The sequence below is a fragment of the Artemia franciscana genome, chromosome 6 (genome assembly GCF_032884065.1).
Source record: "Artemia franciscana chromosome 6, ASM3288406v1, whole genome shotgun sequence".
In the NCBI taxonomy this organism is placed as follows: Eukaryota; Metazoa; Arthropoda; class Branchiopoda; order Anostraca; family Artemiidae; genus Artemia; species Artemia franciscana.
Window position 1 is genome coordinate 16,813,297 of NC_088868.1, and position 22,733 is coordinate 16,836,029.

Sequence of the window (22,733 nt, forward strand, 5' to 3'; positions counted from 1 at the left end):
TATTTAATAGTGAAAGTCTTTTATATCAGGAATCTATATTTTCTTAATATTTTTGAACGTTTAACTCTTTAAGATTCACTTTTCTCAAGTAAAGTCTATTTTAATTAATCAAACAGTTCGTGGCTCAATACCCGTGCTCAATAGTAACCAAAACTCTAAAAAACGGATACCATTTGGATACCATTAACTACATCAAAAGAATTGCATTTTAATGCTGATTTTAAATATATAAGTTTCATCAAGTTTAGTCTTACCCACCAAAAGTTACGAGCCTGAGAAAATTTGCCTTATTTTAGAAAATAGGGGGAAACACTACCTAAAAGTCATAGAATCTTAACGAAAATCACACATCAGATTCATCGTATCAGAGAACACAACTGTAGAAGTTTCAAGCTTCTATCTACAAAAATGTGGAATTTCGGATTTTTTTTTGCCAGAAGGCAGATCACGGATGTGCGTTTATTTGTTTGTTTGTTGTTTTTTTTGTTTTTTTTTTCCCAGGAGTGATCGTATCGACCCATTGGTCCTAGAATGTTGCGAGAGGGCTCATTCTACTGGAAATGAAAAGTTCTAACGCCCTTTTTAAGTTACCAAAAATTGGAGGGCACCTAGGCCCCCTCCTACGCTAATTTTTTTCCCAAAGTCACCGAATCAAAATTCTGAGATAGCCATTTTATTCAGCGTAGTCGAAAAACCTTATAACTATGTCTTCTGGGATGACTTACTCCCCCACAGTCCCCTTAGAAGGAGTTACAAGTTACAAACTTTGACCAGTGCTTACATATAGTAATGGCTATTTGGAAGTGTACATACGTTTTCAGGAGAATTTTTTGGTTGGGGTGAGGGGGGTTGAGAAGAGGGGGATAGGTATGGGGGATTTTTCTTGGAGGAATTGATCATGGGGGAAGAAAATTTCCATGAAGGGAGCGCAGGATTTTCTAGCACTATTAAAAAAACAATGAAAAAATAAATATGAAAATATTTTTTCAACTGAAAGTAAGGAGCAGAATTAAAAATTAAAACGAACAGAAATTATGACGCATATTATGAGCTCGCCTCCTCCTAATACCTCGCTCTTTACGCTAAAGTATTCTTAGTAATTTCAACTATTTATTCTACGGTCTTTGTGATTCAGGGGTGATTCTTAAGGAATTGGGACAAATTTAAGCATTAGTGTAAAGAGCGAGGTACTGACGAGGGGGTGAACTCCCTCATATACGTAATAAAACATGCGAATACAGAAGTTCATTACGTGAGCTAATTCGTAAGTTACGTATATCTTTTACTAATAAAAACGTTCGTAAAAAATTAAAGGTTCTAGTTGCCTTTTTAAGTAACCAAAAAATTGGAGGGCAACTAGGCCTCCTCTCCCGCTCCTTTTTTCTCAAACGATCAAAACTATAAGAAAGCCATTTAGCAAAAAAAAATTATGCAATTTGCGTTTTAATTATTCATCTGCGAAGAGCCAAAATCAAAATATGCATTAATTCAAAAACGTTCTGAAATTAAATTAAAAAAAAAAATAAGTTTTTTAACTGAAACTAAGGAGCGACATTAAAACTTAAAATTAACAGAAATTACTTCGTATATGATAGGAACTGCTCCCTAATCAACGCTCCGCTCTTTACGCTAAAGTTTTTTTTACTGTTTTAAAAAGTAGAGTTGAGAGAAAGAGTCCAACTTTAGCATAGCGAGTGGGGCACTGAGGAGGGAGTAGCCCCTTTCATATACAAAGTAAGTTCTCTTCGTTTTAAGTTTTAATGTCGCTCCTTACTTTTAGTTAAAAAAACTTGTTTTCTTATTTAATTTCCTAAGAAACGTGCTGCTCTTTGATTGCTTAAACAAGATTTTTAGCTCGTATTTCTAGAATACGCCAAGCTTAGCGTATTTTTGATTGATTTCAAACCGCTTTTCCGTTTTAGGCTCCTAATTTTAGTTTATCCATATTTTTCTACTCTCTCATAGCAATTTCATACCAGCCCACTATTCAAAAATCTTTCTTTCATTGATTTAAAGTCTAATTTTCAAAAATTTCAGCTCCAAAGCATGAATTTCTTAGAAAACCTCGTCCCTTCAGCGTGTTGTTAAACCTCGGTTCAAATTCTGAGCCCCTTTTTGCGCGCTTAAGCATGGATTCTTGTAGATTTGCGGACGCTCCTTTACCACTATTTTAGTTCTGCAAGTAAGGACTTTCTCTTTCCTATTTTTATTCTTTTCTAAATATTTTTTAAATTTCATTCCGATTCGCTTAGAGCCTTTTTTTTAAAGTTTGAAAAAAAGACTAGCCAAGTTCGAGTCTGTTCGTGTTGTATTGGGCCCTAATAATTATAACTTCAAATATCTACTTCATTTATTATATAATCTTTAGATTCCCTACTTCGAATACCTAAGCTAAACCATTAACCAGCCTAAATAAACATCTCATTTTTCTTAGAATTTAGCGAATTAAATGTCATGTTTAACACTGTTTTCCTTTCGTTTAGTGGGTTTATTACAAACTTAATTTTCATAAAAATTAGCTAAGTATTGGCCAAGTCATATTATCTTTGGTCATACGACATAAATTAAAAGATTTATAGTTAATCTTAAGCTGTGATTTCAAATCTGAAGCTGTTCAAAAAAGTTCATGGTCCTAAGCCTGTCTGCACTTTTTGCCTTTCGTGTTCCATTTCAAGTATCGAAATTAGCTTATCGTAGCAAAAAAAAACTAATACACATATGAACGACCCACTACTCTGGAATATCCAACAATTCTACAAGGAATGATGACTCTTTCCTTGCCAATTTGGTAAGGGCAGTGGACGACGAAATTTTTACTCAACGAATAGAAGCCCCATCCAAGAAATTGAAAACCGAGGTGATACTTGATTTATCAGAAGCATATGACGCCATTGTTCAATTTAAAACCCAGACTATACCCATCACTAGCGGGAAAAATGAAACTCTAGTGCAAGAAGACAACACTGAATTATCGGGTAGCCGAAAAAAGCTATTTCACATGCCACCGAATTAAAAATTAAGGGAAAAGTGGCCCTACCAAAGGGAAAAGGAATAGACCATTAACAAAGCAATACAACTTTTACTCTTAATTTTCATTTATCCCCCCCCCCTACATTTCAAGAATCTTAAGAAATATAACATTTTAACTCGTCTCAGCCATACACCTACAAGATATCTGCCAGACAATTTCGTTCAAATTTATAATTTATACACCCATTTGAACAGTGGCATAGCAAGGTCTTGTGATACCCAGGACTGAATTTCTACTTGTAATCCCCCGCAACAAACATTTAAACCTTGTTGATTTATATTTGTTTATGGTGGAAACATACAATTAAAATAAAGCTATTTGAAGTGTTTAAATTAAGGAGTGAAAGGAAAAGTAAAGTGCGTGCTGTATAACATTGCTATGTAAACAATTTCATGTAAATAACTTACATAAATTTAAGCAAAATATAACATCTTTATACATATTAACATTATTATTACAATATCAAACAACACCATTCTAATTCGTGGCTTATACTAAGTAAGGCTAAAATTGGCAGGGGCTTTATTATAAACGTTTTAAGAGGAAATACAAGGATATCTCTGCTTCGTATTTTACTATAGGCCTATCCATGTTCTTTTCTACTTTGACTTCAAACATCCAGGTTACTGAATGATTTTTTTTATCTGAACGAAATTAAGAAAATGTACTACATTTCTAAACCCATGTTGACTTAGTTTTCTACAAACTTAGACATAACCTCATCAAAACCTCTTTTCGCTACACTGTTTTCAATAGAGAGCATGGCTAAGCTCGATAGGCGACCTTGGCTCATAGTAGATTTGAAATAACTTTTATTAAGCTTAAGTTTAGATAGACTCCTCTTACAAGAAGCAACAGCGACACATAATGTCAGGTAAAACCTTAGTGCTAAAGTTAGGTTAGGAATAGTGTCTGGAAGCTCATATTCAACTATAAACTGCAGTAGTCTCAAAGAACTCCATTTCAGAGCCACTTCTTCAAGATGGTTTGCCGCTTGTAAGAACCTCCTCAGAGGTGGGATTTCATTTAATATGTCTCCTAAAGATATTTCTTCGTATTTATTAACTAAACAGCCCACTAACTTTAGCACTTCTATTTCTGAACTCTTTAGTAAGTTTCTGGTCTCCAAGATAGCAAACCGAAGTGATATTTCTTCCATACCTTGGCAACGAGTGTTGATTTCTAGTTGAAACGTGTCAATACGCTCAAACATCAAAATTTGTTTTTCTTCTTCCGAATTTTGAGGCTCTTCTGCAGCTTTTCCTACGGACATCGGTTTCTTTCCTCTAATATTTCTTCGTTTGGCTAGGGGAATGTCGATCTCATCACAAATAGTTTTCGAAAATTTCATTGCGTTTTGCACAAGACCATCTCTATAATCATTCAAAAAGGCCTTTAAACTCCTCATTTTGATGAGGCACTTTTCGAAACTTAATTCAACAATTTGCATGTACTTCTGGTGTGGTTGACTTCTTCAAGGACACTATTCCATAAACAAGCACGAAAATGAGAAATCCCACATCGAAGTCAACAAAGTCTGGGCTGCTCCTCTAGGGTCGATTGTTTCTGAAGAGTCACGAGGTTTCTCAATGGTATCGACAATCTTCTTAAAGCATTTAAACAATGGCATAACAGCTTCATAGTGAGCACTCAACCTGGTTTCTGCAAGCCGTTTGACCGTAACTTCAACATTTGCCAAGAGAAAATTCCATCGGTGTCTTGAGCATGAGAAAAAAAGAAACTATACAACTTTTCCAAAGCACCAAAAAACGTCACACAGGAAGGAACTGTAGCAAAAGAGTGCATTCTGCAAAGATTTAGTGAATGGTTGGCACGAGGCCACACACAATGCTTTATAATCAAGCTCATGAATCCAAGCTTGTACTCCTGAATGTACTCCAGCCATTGTTGGAGTGTTGTCGTAGCCCTGCCCATGGCACATTGCTATATCCAGTCCATCTTCTTCAATTTCATTTAAAGTATCGTGTGTAATGTCCAAGGCTCTTTTTCCTGTAAGCTGATGGTAGCCGAAAACTGATTCCTACTTCAACTTTCTTGTTCTCAATTTGCACGTAACCAATTACTTCACTCATTTGATCAATGTGCGAGGCATTGGGTATGCTGTCAAAAATTATACTAAAGTACTTTACCTTTTTAATATCATTTAAAATTTTTCCCTTGAAAGTTCTAGTTTGGTCAAATGCTCTCTGAGTACAGGTTCATACGTTGATAACAGTTCAATCAGCTCTAAGAAATGTCCCTTGTTTTCTGATAGCACATTTTCCCTGTGTCCACGAAATGGGAGATTTTGAAAAGCTAAAAACAAAATTGAATATAGCAGTCTCTTTAAAATGTCTCTCCATTTTCGTTTTACTGTTCCAGCAGTTGCTTGGTTTGTTGTATCAATTATTTTATTTGTATTTAGACTTAGCTGTAAAGTTTTCACGACTCCGAACTTTTGGATTAAGTTTTTACCAAGCTTCAAAATCAGTTACAAATTTAGATGTGTTCGGGTTATTCAAACTTTCGTTTTTAGCAAATAGTCTACAATCAAAGCAACACAAGGTATGGGTTTTATTGGAATATGTTATCCAGGTTCTCCGGATCTTCTTACCGTTCGATTAGTTTATGTAGAACCGATCGGGACTAAATTGTCTCTTTGTACCCTTCGTTTTATCTTTGAATTTTCCAGTAAGTGAAACAAAAGGCCCATTTTCATTCTGAAACGTTCCACTCCCTCTTTTAACTAAGTCAACTCTTAATTTATCTGGAACAGGTAAAGACCAGTCAGATATGTCTGAGTACAAAACGTCACTGCTACACACTTCTTCATTTTCAAAGGTTTCTGCCAAAGCATCATTATCATCTGCGTTTTCTTTGCCTGAATCTGCATCTACGTTAATTTTGTCTCCCCCCTCGTCTTCTCTTCCTTCTTTTCCTCCATCCTTAAGAGCAATGTCAGTTAGTTCGTCAATCCCAACCCCACTTTCAGTCTCGGATTTAGATGGTGTAGCAGTAGCAGTATATGCTTCACTACAGTCTAAAGCTTCAATATTAATTGTCTGTGTAGGTTGTACAAACCTTAGCATCGAGCGGGCTAGAGACATATTCTCGAAAATTTTGGACTTTTGCTTTTTCTTCTGCTGAGCTCCGCTCGGACAATTAAGTCGCTTCATTTTTTGTCTGAACTATGAAATATTATGTAATATACTCATGTACACACTTAATGTCTCATGAGAGAGGTTAGGATAGATCTCGGGAGAAGAGATATTTTATAAGAGATACATCACATGGTAAAAAAAAAGAATATCACAAACGAAAACAGCTCTTTTTTGTTTTGTAGTTATTGTTTTTTAGAGTTTTGGGTCCGGTTAGGTCGAGTTACTTAAAGTTCATTGCATCGAACTGTTTGATCAATCCTCAAACACAAATATCAGGTAATAGAGTGAGAAATAAAGACCAACCGTTTGTAAAAAAAAAAACAAAAAAAAAGTCTGAAATAATATAAAACTTTACAAGAAAGTAATCTGGAAATAACAACTGAATTTTTACTTTCGGCTATAATATACAATTTTTTATTAATCATGTTTCGGTGTCTCTTCGTTTTAATCAACTATTCCCTGAACTTTTATATAATCCATAGCTTAATTTTGTCTCATTAAGAGGGGCAGAGGGGAGGGGCTGCAATTTTTACTGTAAGAAGATTATATTTAGGAAAGGTTTGAATGGCAAATCCAATTTTACCCCATTTTCTTTTATTCTGATGTTCTTATCGCAGGATTAGCCTTCTTACAGGGTTAATAATTGCTCAAGACTTAGAAGTTTTGGAGATAAGGCTAGTTCTTTAAAAAATTCCCAATGCCCTAATTTGATATCTTGATATCTGATACCTTAATTTTTATCTAATTGTAATATCTACTTCGTAAAATTTCAATCATCTAAATAGCAACTTTCCTAGACCGTAAAAAGATCCTAGACTGCAGTTGAATCACTCAATAAAGTATGGACGCCCGACAAAAATATTACAGGAAAGGGGGCATCAAAATAACAATGGTGAGGGGAGAAGAAGGAGGGGAATAAATTTAAAGATAAAAGGTTATTTGCAATATAAGATTCTCAACGAAAACAGACAAGTATTAAATTATTACATACCAAATAAAGCAAAATTCAAAGAATTTTAGAGACACATTCGGACAATATTTTTGCACATTAGGGGTGGGTGGGTGGTGGTAACTTGACCTGACCTAAACTACCCCCCCCCCCCCCTAATTAATGTGCAAATACATGACCCAAATTATATATTTTCAACGTGTTCTGTCACCCACCAGTTGTTTTCCACAGAGCATAAGATAATTGTTTCTTAATACAGACAGATAAAATCGGTAGGTTCTTAAGTTTTACATAGCGTAAACTTGAGTGTTGGCAGTATATTACACAAGTACCCTTCAATCTATCACGCACGCAATTGTAAAATGACGGTTATATTTTGGAAAAGCATAAAAAAGGTCTCTTGTGGTATGTTCATCTAATTTATAGATCGATAATGAAAAACCTCCAAATTTATAATAAAATCCCCTCCCCCTCTCTGCATAGGTACCATCCTATCACTCCTTCATTTTAGAATAATTTTTCAATCAACTCTCTAATATTTTAAGATCTTTGAAAATTAAATAGAATAGCAGAAGAAAAACAGAGTTCAGCTGTATAAAAAAAAACAACTCTCTTTGCATCGATGGTCAGAATTACACTGAATTCAAATGAAATATTTTTTACCACGAGCCATAAGAGAATCTTTGATGAAATGATATAGTCCTATAAACATTTCGCTTTTACTAGCATAAGAAGAACGGTCAGTAATTCAATGACCTATGCATGGTTTTTGATGATTAGTAAATAATTGAGACAAAAACTTTGAAAAGTAGCAAAAAACTCTGAACTAAAGGGGATTTTTAGGGAACCGATCTTTTTTCGAGAAGAATGGTTTTAGGAGAAATTCCCAAAACTTTGGGAATAGTGGAAGCAATGGCACTTTCAGATAAAATCTGCAAACAAACTTGACTAGGGCCATGCAAACTGCCAAGTAGCATTGCTACTATACTACCCTACATTTTGCACGGCGGGCCCTAATCAATCATAAGGCATTTTAGACAAATATTTGTCACCCCTCCAGGGCTACCACCCGGGGTGCCCCCCCCCCTGCACCCCTTCCTACGCTACTGCATTTGAGACTTCACACTGAAGAAGATTCTGCTAAACGAAATTTCTTTATTTAATATTCTCCTAAGTGTTTTTTTTTTTGTTTGAAGATTGTTTTCATGTGTGACCTTTTTCAGGTTTTTATTAAGGATTTAGGTCATATGTTTACTTGAAAGACTTTCTAACACTTCAACTAAGCCCTTAACCTAGCAAAATCAGAGATCTAAGATAAAAAAAGGAAAAAAATATACTGAAAGATTATAGTCTAAAAATAAAAATGTTCATCAGAATTCAGCAGAATTGAGTTAAAAATTGTTTTTCCGAGGGTCAATACTTTCCCCTTATGCTTATTCGTGGCGGTTTCTGTATGACACTTCATATGCTTGCATAATAACACTTTCTGAGAAAAACAATCTAATACAAATGATGTATGGACAAGCCTTTTCTCCATTAAGGAATCTCAGATTGGTGTATGAATTAGAAATTTTAGAAAATTGATTGGCGCATATCTTTCGAGTATAATTTCCCCAAATACATTCGATCAAAATTCTGAGATAACCATTTAGTTCGAAATGTCAAACAATCAGATAAAAAAAGTTTGGGGTCAACATAACCCCCCAGAGCCCCGGAAAAGGGTTGCAACTCAAGTCCTGTGGGCATATAAGGTTTTATAGAAGAGGTGGTCGCACAAACTTCGGAGGGGACTCAAATGGTTAGAAATTGAGAATTGTTATTTTTTATGGAGGGGGGGTCTGTTTTGTGTTTTCAGTAATGCGCTGGTTTTCCAAAATCTATTGATACTGGAAAATATCAAGATTCAGTTTACCTGAGCTAGTTTTGTAAAAACATCTTGCGTAATCGGTCAAGCAATCAGTTTTGTTCGTTTTGAGTTTCAACTTGGCTTTTTACTTTCGCAAGAAGTAATCCACAATCCTGTTTTTATTTTTAAATTAATTTCATCCAAAGACCTCTAAATGACCTCCTCAATCCTCCTACGAAATAATTTCCCAGTAGAGTGAAACCAACCACTACGAGCGAGTTCTCACGTCAATTCATTTCTTCCACATATTCTATTGCATCACTGTCTTCACCCATTTCGCAGTAATTATTGAAGGTTAAATTACTACTCCGTATATGAAAAAAGTAGATATTTTGTTGGCTTATTTTGCCTATAAAATGACCCTCTTGCAGATTGAAAATTTATGCATTAGTCTCAAACTTAAAAAAGATACTTAAATATACTAAACTCTTGATTAGTTGATATTAACAGAGTGATGATGGGCGATTGTCCAGTCACTGGAATTTGGTAACTGGGGCTAGACGTTTATCCTCCAGAAAATACCCCCGCCACACGGAAAACATCTGTCGGAAAATGCCCTTCCCCTGGAATATACCAGCCCCCCACACACGGCTGGTTGGCCTCCAATCACTTTCGACTTATAAAAAAGGACCAGAACTTTCAATTTCTGGTCAAATGAGCATCCTCCGAAGTTTCTATGGCCATGAGGCGGAGGTGATGATGAGGAAGGGGCAGTTCCACTCCTATCCGGGAAGTTCTGCTCATTTTGAGGTTAAATGTTATTCTTTACTTTCGTAATAATTGCATAGACCAGATATATTCTCGGCAATCAAGAGGGACTAAATATTAATTTCATACTTTTGATGCGTTTTTGTACCCCTTCCTCCCGACCGTATAAAATAACCCCCCAAACAAAAGCCGAGGAAACGGACACAGAAAATGGTCACTATAACACGCAAGTACTGAAATTTGTTTGTGTACTTCCGTATTAGCCAGTACACAGTCGAGAAGTTTGTTGAATGTCAGATCCGGGAAACCGGTTTCACAGCCACAAAGACAAATGACGGGCGACAGATTGCATTGGACTTGCATTATCTGGGCTATATATTATAGCGCATAAGGAAGGGGGTAAGGTTACTTTACCACCTCCCCCCTCTTTAATGTGCAAATATACTGCCCAAATTATATTTATTATATAAAACTAAAGTAAAGTATTGTCTTGGCTGGCCTATGTATTAAAGTACTTACTTCCTGACCACACAAAAAATTGATGTGCTAAAATCAATAACGTTAATTTATCATCATTGTTACGATTTTAAAACTAATTAGTAACATTTTTGCAGAAGCTCATTTAGTGACGCAATAACCCAGTAATACTATTGATTTTTTCTACAAAATGTTCACGCATTTCCCATGATATGTTCACGCCATGATCACTCTCTCGTCTAATTGGTTAAAAATTCTCTCTCCCAAGTTTTTATTTGTTAAACCGAGGGAAGGTTGCGGCACTCCTTCATTGCAGGAATTGAATACCCACGGTTATGTTAGAATTAGGAATAGAAGCTTTTGGAATGGATCTTTACGATTCGGATAACGTGATAAAACAGAGAATTTACACTAATCAGAATAATCAGGTTAGTGGCTGCCGTTTTTGTATATTTCTCAAATAGCCTAATCTTTAAAAAATCTCTAGCCTAATTATCCTGCAGGTAGACTAGGCAGAAAATTTTGAGATTTCCCTTGGCCTAGGCTATTTGTTTTTCCGCATAATATGCTTGTTCTTTTTGGTGGGTCTCCATTTCCTTTGACATTCCTGCATGTGCGCCCAAGGCTTAGATGATTTGTTGGATGATAACTAGGGGATACTCGGCTTTCTTATCTCAGAAAGGGTTTAGGTTAGAAAAATGAAACTCGGGGATGTGTCATCAAAGGTCAGGGCCCTCTAGAGGGAGAAGAAGTGGAGGTAGTTGCTTACCTGGTTGCTATAATACGTAAGTACCATAGGGGATTATGGCATCAAAATTTTGGGATCTGGGATGCTGGTCATAACGCTCAAGAATCCGCAAAGCCCAGCTTGGATAGAAATTCGTCTATGATTTGAAAGTTTTATCGCTTTCAACTAAAAATTCTTCTGATTCAGGAATGGTAACTATTATTTCCATTCGTCTTAAAAGTAAAAGTTCATTGTGAAAAGAAATTTATGGTGATTTCCAAAAAAAAGTTCGAAACCCCTCAAAATGCCGTTATATCAAAATGAAAAGTCTACTATTGGAATCAGCGCAGTTGAAAACTTATTTCTGGGAAATTACAATCCCCCTCCTTGAACATCAAGAAAAATGACCTTTTTTTTGCATGAGTTGCACTGATCTGAATCCTGTTTATTTATTTATTTTTTCTAGCAAGGCTAAGGGGTGACCAAAACATCATAGAGACGTATAATAGCTCATTTGAACCGAAAATAAATTTGCTATTGTCCTTTTTAAGTGATCAAAAAGATTGGAGGGCAACTAGCCCCCTCCCCCAAGGTCATCCAATCACAATTTTTAGACAGTCATTTTGTTTAACATAGTCCAAAGGTCAAATATCTTTTGGTGATGGTATGACCCGCCATAGTCCCTGGGTAAAGGGCTGCTCGGTATCGAACGTATTGATATCACGTGTATCAGCATTGGTGTATTGTTACTGAACGTATTGGTGTCGCAGGTATCTTCACAGATTTTGAATTGCTCATATAAAATAAATCCCTCATATCTACGTCCTTCCTATAAATTTAACCATCAGCAAGTTTCAAATGGCACTAAAAACGACACTTTTAGTGCCATGCCTCAAGTGGAAAAGCTGGGGCTAGTGGTCTACCTAAACTTTTTAGCGTGACGTTAAATGGCTCGTTTGAAAGCTATTGCTCATATCTACGTGATGTTTATCAATTCTACCCTTCGTAAGTGGGATATAGCACTAAGAATAACACTTCTTGATGTCACTTCTTAAGTAGAAAAGCTTGGAAGTATTAAACGATATCATCATTGTAATAATTATGATCCAAAACCCTTAACTGGAGGTTTGAAAGAATACCTATCGTATGTTCCCCTTCCAAGCCCCCTTAATAAGCTACGCAATTAAGATACGAACAATAATATATCGAATTAGATTATTAAAGGCGTGGTTCTGTTAGTACAGCGTTAGACTTTGAATTATTGTCTGGCATTCGATTCCTGCTTGGGTGTTTTTTTTTACAATCATGGTTTTATCTCTTCTATACGATCTTTTGTCAGATAATTTCACTGTTTTTGTAAATGTGATGCACTGACTTTTAAAAGCAATTCCCAGGAAGGTATTTGGTCAAGTATTTTGATTCAAAGGGGAATAGAGGTCATCCGGTTCATGGTTTGCAACGAAATTCTGAGTAGATTACTAAATCCATACCCCAACGAATGGCGTAATTTTGTCAAAATCCTGTGTGTGTGAGGGGGGGGGGGGGTCAAACTTGGAGCCAATTTTCCCAAATGAAGTGAAAATGACAGAGAAAACTGAAAAACTAGCCGCATGTAATAAAAAGATAAAGATATACTAAAGAAAATTGACCTGTTTCAGTGGATGCTTGAATTAGGTAGGCTTATCTTAGTTTTCACAACATTTTTGGAGAAACTAAATTTCCACTGGGAGGGGGGGGGGGGGGGCAAACTGGGATCTGGGGGAAAACTGATGTCTGGAAGGTGAAGTTGCCAAGTTTTCAATTGAAACTAAGGACCGACATTAAAACCTAAAACGAACAGAAATTATTCCGTATAAATAAAGAAGGTCATAGCAGTGTTGTTTCTAAATTAAATTTTAATTAAAAACGAGCATAGATTAATTAAAAAAAAACAAGTCTCCCAGGGAAGTAAAGAGCGAAATTGAAATTTAAAAACGAATACAAATTATCAGTTCACAGCCTATCTAATATATATCAGTAAAACTAATGCAAATAAATAAACCAGTTCTATTGCCCTATGTTTGTCGTATTACAGAAAATTAGCGCTTTACTGAAAACACAAAAGCCAATTATAAAAAACAAGAAAACTGATTTAGGAGTCAAAAGTAAATACGTACTCTCACAACAACAAACTAATCTTTAACTCTTTTCATAATCCTACAGGATTTGTGATATCAGTAATCTTCAGTATACAATTAAAATTATCTTAAAAACTTACTACTACTACTACTAATACTAATACTAATAACTCACTGCAGCACCAAGCCGCCTGAGGCCAACACAGCTACGCACGCTCCTCCTCCAACCTAATCTATTTAAAGCCTCCCTCTTTACACCCTCCCAGGAAGTTCCCATTTCCTTTAAATCTTTATTTATGACATCCTCCCAACCCAGACAAGGACGAGCTGCTTTCCGTGTAGCCCCAGCCGGTTGGCCAAAAAGGACAATCTTCGGTAATTTGTCATCCTTCATCCGTAGAACGTGGCCATCTCAACCTTTCTTTCATTATAGCCCCAGAAAGCGGGATTGAACCACACTTTTCGTACAACCTACTGTTTGAAATACGGTCAGTCAGCTGGGTACCCAGAACAATCCGTAGGCAATTTCTCTGGTAAACATCTAGTAAATTTTCATCTGCTTTTTGGAGTGCCCATGCTTCAGAGCCATATTTGACCACTGTCATCACTGTAGCTTCCAATATTCTAATCTTGGTTTGTAGACTTATCTTTCTATTCTTCCAAACTTTTTTTAACTGTGAAAAAACACCCTGAGCCTTAGCTATTCTACTTTTAACATCTTCACTGCTCCCGCCATCTTTACTAATAATACTACCAAGGTAACTGAAGATCCCAACCTGATCAATCTTTTCGTTACCTAATGTCACCTGTTCATCTTCACTTATTCCTAGCCTTAGTGACTTAGTCTTCTTAACAGTAATTTTCAAGGCTATTTTAGCACCCTGAACTCGTAAAACCTCTAAAAATTCATTCATTTTGCTCACACTTCATCTAATATGCTTAAATCATCAGAATAATCTAAGTGCAGGAGCGTTCTTCCTCCCCATTTGATTCCATGGTCTCCAATTGCCATTCCTGTGCTCCTTAAGACGAAGTCCATCAAAATGATCCATATAAAGGGGATAGAACACAACCCTGCTTAATTCCTGATTTAATACAAAACCACCGCAGCAGTATTATTCTCGTACATAGCGCAAATCACTTTAATGTATTTTTCAGGTATACCATATAACGATAAGACCTTTGTTAACGCTGTTCTATCAACGGAATCGAAAACTTGCTCATAATCGATAAAACTGAGGACCAAAGGTGTTTGACAACGAAGGGACTTCTCAATTATTAACCTAAGAGTGAAAACATGGTCGACACATCCTCTACCTTTTCTAAAACCGCATTGTTCTTCCCTTAAAACTTTGTCTACAGCATGTCTCAGTCTAAAAAGTATCATGTTACTCAGTAATTTGCTACCTACAGAGACCAGACTAATGCCTCGATAATTACGACACTCACTCTTGTCACCTTTCTTATACAGTGGTTTAATTAAGGTTTTCCTAAAATCATTGGGTACTTCCTCTTTTTCAAAAATCATGTTCATAATCTTCAGTAGCTTATTCCTAACCTCAGAGCCATCATATTTAAGAAACTCATTAATCATACTATCAGCACCTGGGGCCTTATATTAACGGTAATATCAACTCTGTAAATCCACTTATTTCTCTATAAAATGGAGAATTTTAAGTTGTGATACAAATTCTAAAGCGAGTCTGCAGTCCTAATACTAGTAAGATTCCTTTAGTTGGACCTTGTCCACAAAATAATCCTGAAATGTCGTTTCCAGATCCAAAACGACAGTCAATCATTGAACTGAGCTCATTGTGCACAAGTGATGCCGAATTAAACGAAAAAAACGAAACAAAAACAAACTAGAACAACTATCTAAAAATGCTTCACTTTTATACTGTTAAAAGTGTCCTTAAAAGGTTTACTTTTACCGTTCCAAAACTCCTATATTGTTTTGTGTTTTCAGTTAAGAGCTAGTTTTCTATAATCCTACAAACATCGGGAAATATAGTCTGTTTATTGATTTGCATTACTTTTATTGATATATGTGAAGTAAGAATTTTTGTTCGTTTTAAGTTTCAACTTCGCTCTTTACTTCCCTCGTAAAAACTTGTGTTTTTTTTTAATGGATTAATTAACAAAACCAAGAAAGAGTGGGAAAAAATACCTGATGCCAATTCACATGGTCAGCTTGGGTAGGGGTTCTTGAAAATGTTCATAAACAACAATATTTCGGTACACATACTGGACGTCGTTTCAGCGGGCTTAAACAAAACCAGTGTGAAGAATGAAGAGCAAGTGGATTTTAGAGAAGCATTATAAAATTTAGGATTTTTACGGTGGACCGGGCCTGTTGGCATGCTCAATGTAACTGTATTCTCTATGTCAGAAGCCTAAGCTCTGATTTCCTGGTGCTGAGGCCCTTCAATTCTAGTATGAAGTTTGATGACTGTATATGAATTGATCACACTTATGTGATCAGTGTTTATTGTGTAACATTATTATTTATGTAATTGTTGCGAATAAAAAAATTAATCTCTATCTATCTATCACAAACCTGATTATATTTATGTGTCTAAAAATGTTGTTGTTGATTCATTTTGCATGTTGATCTGCAATTTGACCTAATTGGCCGTCTCTCGGGTGCAAGGACGTTGAGGCTTATTTCAAGACCTGAGCGTAAAGATCCGATACATCCCTTGTCCTTATGTCAAGTGATTGCAACCGAAGTGTCCTGTTCTGCATTTTGCAATCAAGGTCACTGTCATGACATTTTGAATTCTGAACTAGTATTTCCTTGGTCGAAATTAGAAAAAATGGCCTTGACCTACAGCACAAACTCTAGGTAACACTGCTTCAGTTCAGACAGTTTTAGTTATAACATTATATTAAACTGCCTGTGTCCCAACACTCAAAACAGGAGATTATATTTTGTCGAGAGGTTCCGCCATCATTGAATAAGAATTAAGAGCGTAAGCCTGTTTACAAATAACGCAAATTGCTAAAAAGTAAGGTTGCAACCAAGGTTTGGCTTTCAAGCTCAAATGTACGTATCATTTTCTGATGAAATCAAAGCAAAACATGCTCAGTCGACGAATAGAGTTCAATCTTATCAATTTCTTTAACCGCATGTCTTAATCTTTCTCCCTTATGCATGATTGCCTATTATTTCTACTATTTCTCTGGTTGTAGTAGAAATTACATCACTGGATCCAAACAATTGTTAAACTTTATTAATTAGGTGCTAATTAAGTTGAAAAACCCCCACTGTCCATGCGGTTTTAGCCGAAGAACTGAACTAAGTCCAAACTTCATAAATCAAACAGGAATGGCATCTCGGTTATAAATATTTTTTTTTGTCATGTCCACGCAGAAAATGCATGATGTTTTAATGATCATGGAATGCTATCCGCGTGATCAACTTGTGGATAAATTTCAAAGTATTTTTGCACTTGTTTAGTACGTGGCTTTTTAGGTACGTGGCTTGAATCGAGACCCATTCTATGAAAATTTTAAATTAATTCTAGGCTCGTTTTAGTAAAGCTTTTGCTAGTGCTACTAGCTGTACGTAATTTACTTAACTTGTTGCTGAGGTTAATTTTCTTTCAGGATGTGTTGGGGAGTATGGGGCGCAAATCTCAAGAATTCTCTTTAGGAGAGGGTCCAAAACCGACGTAAACCCTTATCAATACGTGTCTTGAATTATTTTTTAGCCGCGATAAAAAAATTGTAATTAAAGTATTATCTTTTCACCATATTTTGGTATATTTTATTAGGTTTAACCTAACTTCTCTTCTTTGGTATGGTCGCTATAAATCCTAAGTACTCAAATTTAATTTTGTAGTTTTCTTTCTGAACTACCCTCCCCCCGACCAAAAATCGTTGATACACCTTTGATGGTATAAATCATAGATTTATTATCCGAATTATAGGTTATGTCTCTGGTAATAGTTCTAAATCTGTCGAATTTTGCAACACGGCAATGCGCCTTAATTATTATACAAGTTTGTGCTACTGATATAAAACGCTTTTAGATGTTTAACCGTGCGATTTCGTATTGTAAATTCGATCAGCATAACAGAAGTTTCCATCAGTTTTTTTTTTTAATTCAGAATTGTTAAGCTGCAATTTTATAATTCGAGTATAAGCTTATGTTGATTTTATCCTAATCTTGTTGTGCCTTTTTTTTATGTTTTTTGCAATGCACCTAAAGTGAGTAAATAAAGCATTATTACGCTTTTATTTTAGACTTCTAAATCTGAAAATTTTGATACAATTCGTGCATTGCTGGCTATGACAGATCTTGGATCTGACATGGAAATCCAATCTCCACCTTTATCGCCGTCCCATTCGGATTCCGAAGAAAGCAATGATGGGAAAACAAGTTCCAATTTACAACACAATTTACAGGTAAGATCAAAGATCAAAGATCGAAAAACAAAATTTTTATTTAATTGAAGCGTCTTTCTCTTTTGGCAGCTTAACAAACATTTGATGAAATAAGATTTGCAAAACAATTCATTGCAGCACCAAGCCACCTAAGGCCAACACAAATGTGCAAGCTCCTCCTCCAACCTAGTCTATTCTAATATTCACCCTCTACTCCCTCCCAAGAAGTTGTGATTCCCTTTATATTTCTTCTTATAACCTCTTGTGATGTTATTTTGGGACGACTGGCTTTCGACTTTATCCCCAAACTAGTGGCCAAAAGCATGCTTTCGACTTTATCCCCAAACTAGTGGCCAAAAGCATGCTTTTGACAATCTACCTCCTCATCTGTGAACACGTCGAAGAACACTGCAACATTAAAGTATACGGAGCCGATATACAGGTGGATACTCCAACCCACCCAGTTTGAAGTTCTCACTTTGACTATCTTCCACAAAAATTTCAAAGATCATAGGCCATTTTTCTTATCTCTTCCTAACCTAATTTCAGCCAGTGTCACTGCGTAGATTCTGAGATTCTCCCGAAGCGCGAATTTTATTGTCCATGCAGAGCTTAATATTTATTGAAAACGGCGGTACATCCACAGTGGCGAAGTTGCCGTTGCGTTAATATCTTATAAACATCTGTAGGGTTAGGATATTCTTTATCGTTCAAACAATATCATTTGCAACGTGGCTCTTTGTAATGATCCTCTATCTCAGTGGCTCTAAAACTTATTTAGACACTATACCCCTTTTTACACACGAAACATTTTAGGTACCCCTTCTCAGTTACCGATACTAAGTGTACTAAAGCTAAAATATAAATAAAATTGTCAGTCCTAGAGTTAAAGAGGTATTTTATTTTTGTGTTGGCCGGCCGCGTACCCCCTAAAAATTTTGCGTACCCCCAAGGGGCACGCGTATCACAGTTTGAGAGCCACTGCTCTATCTGATTGTTTTTGTGGTTCTAATAGCATGAGTTATTCATATATCATAACGGAGTGAAGCAGTGTTGCTTTGGCAAAAGGGTGACTTGGTGAGAACAGGATCGAAACGACACCAAGAATGTACAAGTTATTAGAATCACGTTTTATCAGTATTAAGGTTTATGGAAATTGCGTTTTTATAAAATTTTTTTTTAGTCATTTTTGAGTGTCTTTGTGCTCTTTTTTCGAGTTTAGATAAATCTATTTTCGCCATGAAGTTTATTAATAAGATAAACCGAAATAATAGGTACCATCCCTGAATCAGCTTCAAATGGCAATGTTTCTCATTAGTTTTTTTTTTTTTTTTTTTTTATGCGTCTTTATACTTTGAAGTTGTTTCTATTACATTTTAACAGACACTAACAGATTACTTAATTGACTAATTTTTTTACGTGCAAATTACTAGCCTTATAGCCATCTAGATATTTTACTTTAAAGTCTTGGCCATTTCCCTGTATTTAATTAAAAAAAACCTTCCACAAAAGAACATTGAACGAAAGGGGAACAGAAATAAAGCTAAACAATAATTCAAGCACATAATTTACATAAATCGTTACCAATAAGTATCTGAAACCCAAAACAGAAATTACAATAAGTAATCAAGTCAAACTGTAAAAAGAACAGAAACTACCACGAACAGGAGTGGGGCAAGCGCCCCCTATGAACAGACCAGAACATCATTTACGCTTTAACGAAAAAAGTTATACTTCGAACTATGTTTTTATTTTTCATACTGTAAAAAACATTTTTTTCTTCTTTAAGAATATTGATAGAATATGTTTTATAATGACTTTTGTATTGTAGTTTTCTCAGCTGTGCTAATAAATACAGGCAATGTTTTGTACAAGCAAGTTTGTAGAAACTGATTTCGACGTCATCAGCTAATTTTCATCCTTAATAAAATGATGCTTAATCACAAAATCCGTATTCATCATGGCTATTACTTTGTATGTTATTTTCCTGGTCTTATGTAATGTCCTGAATTTCATTAGTAAAAAAGCAAAGTAGACAAAAGCATAATGGCTAATTAAATCATATCATATTACTAGAGTATATTGTTGTTTGACTATTAAATATTGTCAGAAATAGGAAAAATTCGGTTCATGAAAATAAAAATAATTTATAGGGTGAATTTATTTTAGGCAGTGTCTGTCCGTGTCCCAGTGATAATGGTCGCTCATAAGGATGGTCGAACAGAATTAGCTAACGTGGCACAAGAAACTCCTCCAAGGAGCCCCGAGGCAAGTTCTACACCAGAGCCATCCCTTGATGCGTCTCCTACGACGATATCTACGCAGGTCTTAAATCCCTCCCCAGTTGTTTATCAGTGTGTTTCTAGCGTGGAAAATAATGTCAGACTAATAGCACCTAAACCTCAAGCAACAGTGCTCCAAGGTGCAATATTGACTCAAGGTGCCGTCGTTTTATTGCATATGAATTATCCACCCTCCCCTGAAGGAGTAGGTCTTTCGATTAGGAAGCCAGAGAAAGCAAGATTATTCCGATGCACGTATAAAGGCTGTGATAAAGACTATTGTAAATCATCTCATCTTAAGGCACATGTGAGGACGCATACAGGTAAGCCATTCACAATAAATTTGTATATTTCATTGCTTTAGAACTAGAAAAATATGGAATTGCGATTAGAAAACCAACATTAAGATTTAAATATGAAGAGGTAGAAAGTATTCTTTGTGGAAGGTGACTTAATATTTCACAATGAGAGAGGATTACATTTTTCCAACTTTAGATGCTATTTCGCACAAAATTGATGGTTGGCTTGAAAACTTTAGCATCGCGCAGATATGACTCCCTCCCCATACTCCTTTCTTTCTGTGATTTATTTGTTCCTTATTTATGTGTTTACTTAGTAACTCGTCTTTGATTTTTTTTTGGTAGCTCGAATATTAAGAGCAGGTACACCTTTGAAGAAGAAATTCGCGAAAGGTTCATGACTTATTCGTGTCAGCTTCACTTTTCAGGGGGCAGCGTTTGACTCCTTCCGCATGTGTATGTGCGATTTATTGCTATATTTTCAGAAAGTAAACTTAAGTTTTGCAGGTATAAGAAAAAGGAAATAAATGAAGGGACATTTTTATTATACATTTGTAAGGTAGACTCTTAGAATAAAATTCAGCATAGGCCGCATTCAAACTGGATCATTGTCACAACAGTGCAGCTCATTCATATCCTCCTTGTAAGTTTTGCCACCACAGACCAACCCGAATGTTTTGGTGTAAGGAGTGCGTTAAGCCTTAAGTTGTCTGTCTCCGGATGATTCCCACCCAGTATCCAGCTGGGGTATCGTGACTTTACCAAGAGAATATTAAAATGCCAAATAAAACTTATAGCAGCATTTTTCGAAGAAGTAAGGGTTGAGCAATGCAGACTGAGTGGCGGAGCGTCAAGACACAAAAGGAGCGAGCCAGACCTTTTCCTTCCACTTATTTAACATCGAATTACTTCTAAGCTTTCTAATGAAGACTAAAGAATGACAAAACTGTGGTGAAGTTTAATAATAATTTTTCCTTCCTTATCCATATTTCCCAATTGAGAGGATGAAACTAAAGTTTCCCTGGAAAGAACCGACATTGTGTGCAATAATTTTTGCCCCTTTTGTTTTCGAAATGTGACAACATCTACCAATTTAGAAGTTAAGAAGTCTCATTAGTTTATATGTTTTTCTAGGAGAGAAGCCATTTGCATGTGTTTGGACGGGCTGTGATCGACGGTTCTCACGAAGTGATGAATTGTCGCGACATAAGCGAACACACACTGGTGAAAAGAACTTTCGTTGTGATATCTGCGGTCGGTGCTTCATGCGTAGTGATCACCTTTCAAAGCATCAGAAGCGTCATCTGGGAGAGCGTGTTAAACGTGCCTCTTTATTACGCATTGTTCCAATGGCTCAAGCCTAAATTTTTTTGAATTTTATATTTTTTCTTTACGTTTTCGACAGATATATACGTTATTTTCTTTACAAACTTTTAAATCTGGAAAGAGAACAAGTCCATGAATTGGTATTTCTTGGGATTTAGTCACTAAACCCAGGTTTCTCGCCAACAATTTTTCCAAAACGTCGGGCCTCTTAAGATATTATGTTCTTGAGGGTGTTCCACTTTTGCAGTAAGTCTACATGAAAAAAAAAAAGTATTTTTAAGGACATTCGACACTCTCAAGGACACTCGAAAAAACTAGTGTTGTTTCAGGTTTAAAGAGAAATTTTGTAGGGTTGTAGAAGGAAAAATTAAATCAGTAATATGAAAATCACTCAAAAGGCTTAGTTACGGCACTATGAAAGAATTTAATTTAGACTACACCCCTTTCCCACATACTATCCTTCGAATAATAATTTATCCCTACACCTACTTCTCTTAAGTATTATTCTCTTAAGGATTAAGTATTAAGTACTCAAAAATGTTTATTATTCACATCATTTATTCCCCATATTCCAAAATGAATTTATATTTAATACAGAAGCTTAAATCGCTTGTTATCTAACTTCCTTTGGTCACAGGGGGTGGGGGATGAGTTCTTTTCCGCGAATGGTCGGTTTAAATTTAATTTCTAGAAACATTTTCTCCGGTTTTCAGAAGGGGGAAATTCAAACCTCTGTTTTCTACAAAAGTGATTTTAATGGTTAACTTTTACTGGATCAGTCTCCTCTCTTATACTATTATCAACATCCTATTAACCAATACCACTACTTATATATGTCAGTTCAGGACATGTGCCACTGTAGACAGACAAAAATTCCAGTACTTGTTCCCTTTCTGTTGTTAGAACAGTTTTTAACGTTTTTCGCGTTGTAACAGCTATCAAGCCGCGTAACAGAATAGTGATAAGGATCATTGTACTGTTAAGCACTTGTTTTGCTTCTGAAATTAGCGGCACTTGCTTGTTTTACATTATTTATTTAGCAATTTTTATTAAAGATTACTGATGAAAAGAAATAAATATCTGAAGGCGGAAAGATATGTTGTAGAAGTATAGATTAGCTACTAGAACTATAGCGGAATAAAACTAACTGGGGTGACCAGCCAGGTAAGGCAATACGGTTATGCAGTGCTGCTACTGCTGCATGGAGGCTGTCATGGTGGTTGCATATAAAAAGGCTGACAAGTAGAAGCACCACTAATTTGCCAACAATTCTCAGAATGGTATGAAACTCATGGCTCTTGAGGTAAAGAGGCAAATTAACCAAAACCCGACTCTTGAAAGGTGGAGTTTTCGCCGAAATT

At 35.8% G+C, this 22,733-nt stretch overlaps 3 protein-coding genes across 3 annotated transcripts in view; 1 reads left to right on the forward strand and 2 right to left on the reverse strand.

The window, feature by feature from the left end:
* LOC136028114 (glycoprotein-N-acetylgalactosamine 3-beta-galactosyltransferase 1-like) overlaps positions 1 to 10,352 on the reverse strand; it is a 41,370-nt gene extending 31,018 nt beyond the window's left edge. The window contains exon 1 of the mRNA XM_065705755.1: positions 10,275 to 10,352. The gene's annotated coding sequence lies outside the window, so the exon portion shown is untranslated. The remainder of the gene's footprint in view (positions 1 to 10,274) is intronic.
* On the reverse strand, positions 3,723 to 4,439 carry LOC136028510 (uncharacterized). The gene has a single exon (XM_065706353.1). The coding sequence runs from the start codon at positions 4,437 to 4,439 to the stop codon at positions 3,723 to 3,725; it is 717 nt and encodes a 238-aa protein (XP_065562425.1).
* A 150-nt stretch (positions 10,353 to 10,502) lies between the features above and the next one.
* LOC136028116 (Krueppel-like factor 10) lies at positions 10,503 to 22,465 on the forward strand. Its single transcript, XM_065705757.1, has 4 exons — positions 10,503 to 10,660; positions 17,325 to 17,486; positions 19,635 to 20,070; positions 21,181 to 22,465. Exons 1-4 carry the CDS (start codon positions 10,568 to 10,570, stop codon positions 21,408 to 21,410), a joined length of 921 nt encoding a protein of 306 aa, XP_065561829.1. The 5' UTR covers positions 10,503 to 10,567; the 3' UTR covers positions 21,411 to 22,465.
* The last annotated feature ends 268 nt before the right edge of the window (positions 22,466 to 22,733 follow it).

Coding starts and splice junctions, on each gene's coding strand:
- LOC136028510 (XM_065706353.1), bottom strand. CDS start 4,439: ATGAGGAGTTTAAAGGCCTTTTTGAATGATTATAGAGATGGTCTTGTG.
- LOC136028116 (XM_065705757.1), top strand. CDS start 10,568: ATGTTAGAATTAGGAATAGAAGCTTTTGGAATGGATCTTTACGATTCG. Junction 10,661..17,324: donor ACACTAATCAGAATAATCAG/GTTAGTGGCTGC, acceptor CTTTTATTTTAG/ACTTCTAAATCTGAAAATTT. Junction 17,487..19,634: donor ATTTACAACACAATTTACAG/GTAAGATCAAAG, acceptor AATTTATTTTAG/GCAGTGTCTGTCCGTGTCCC.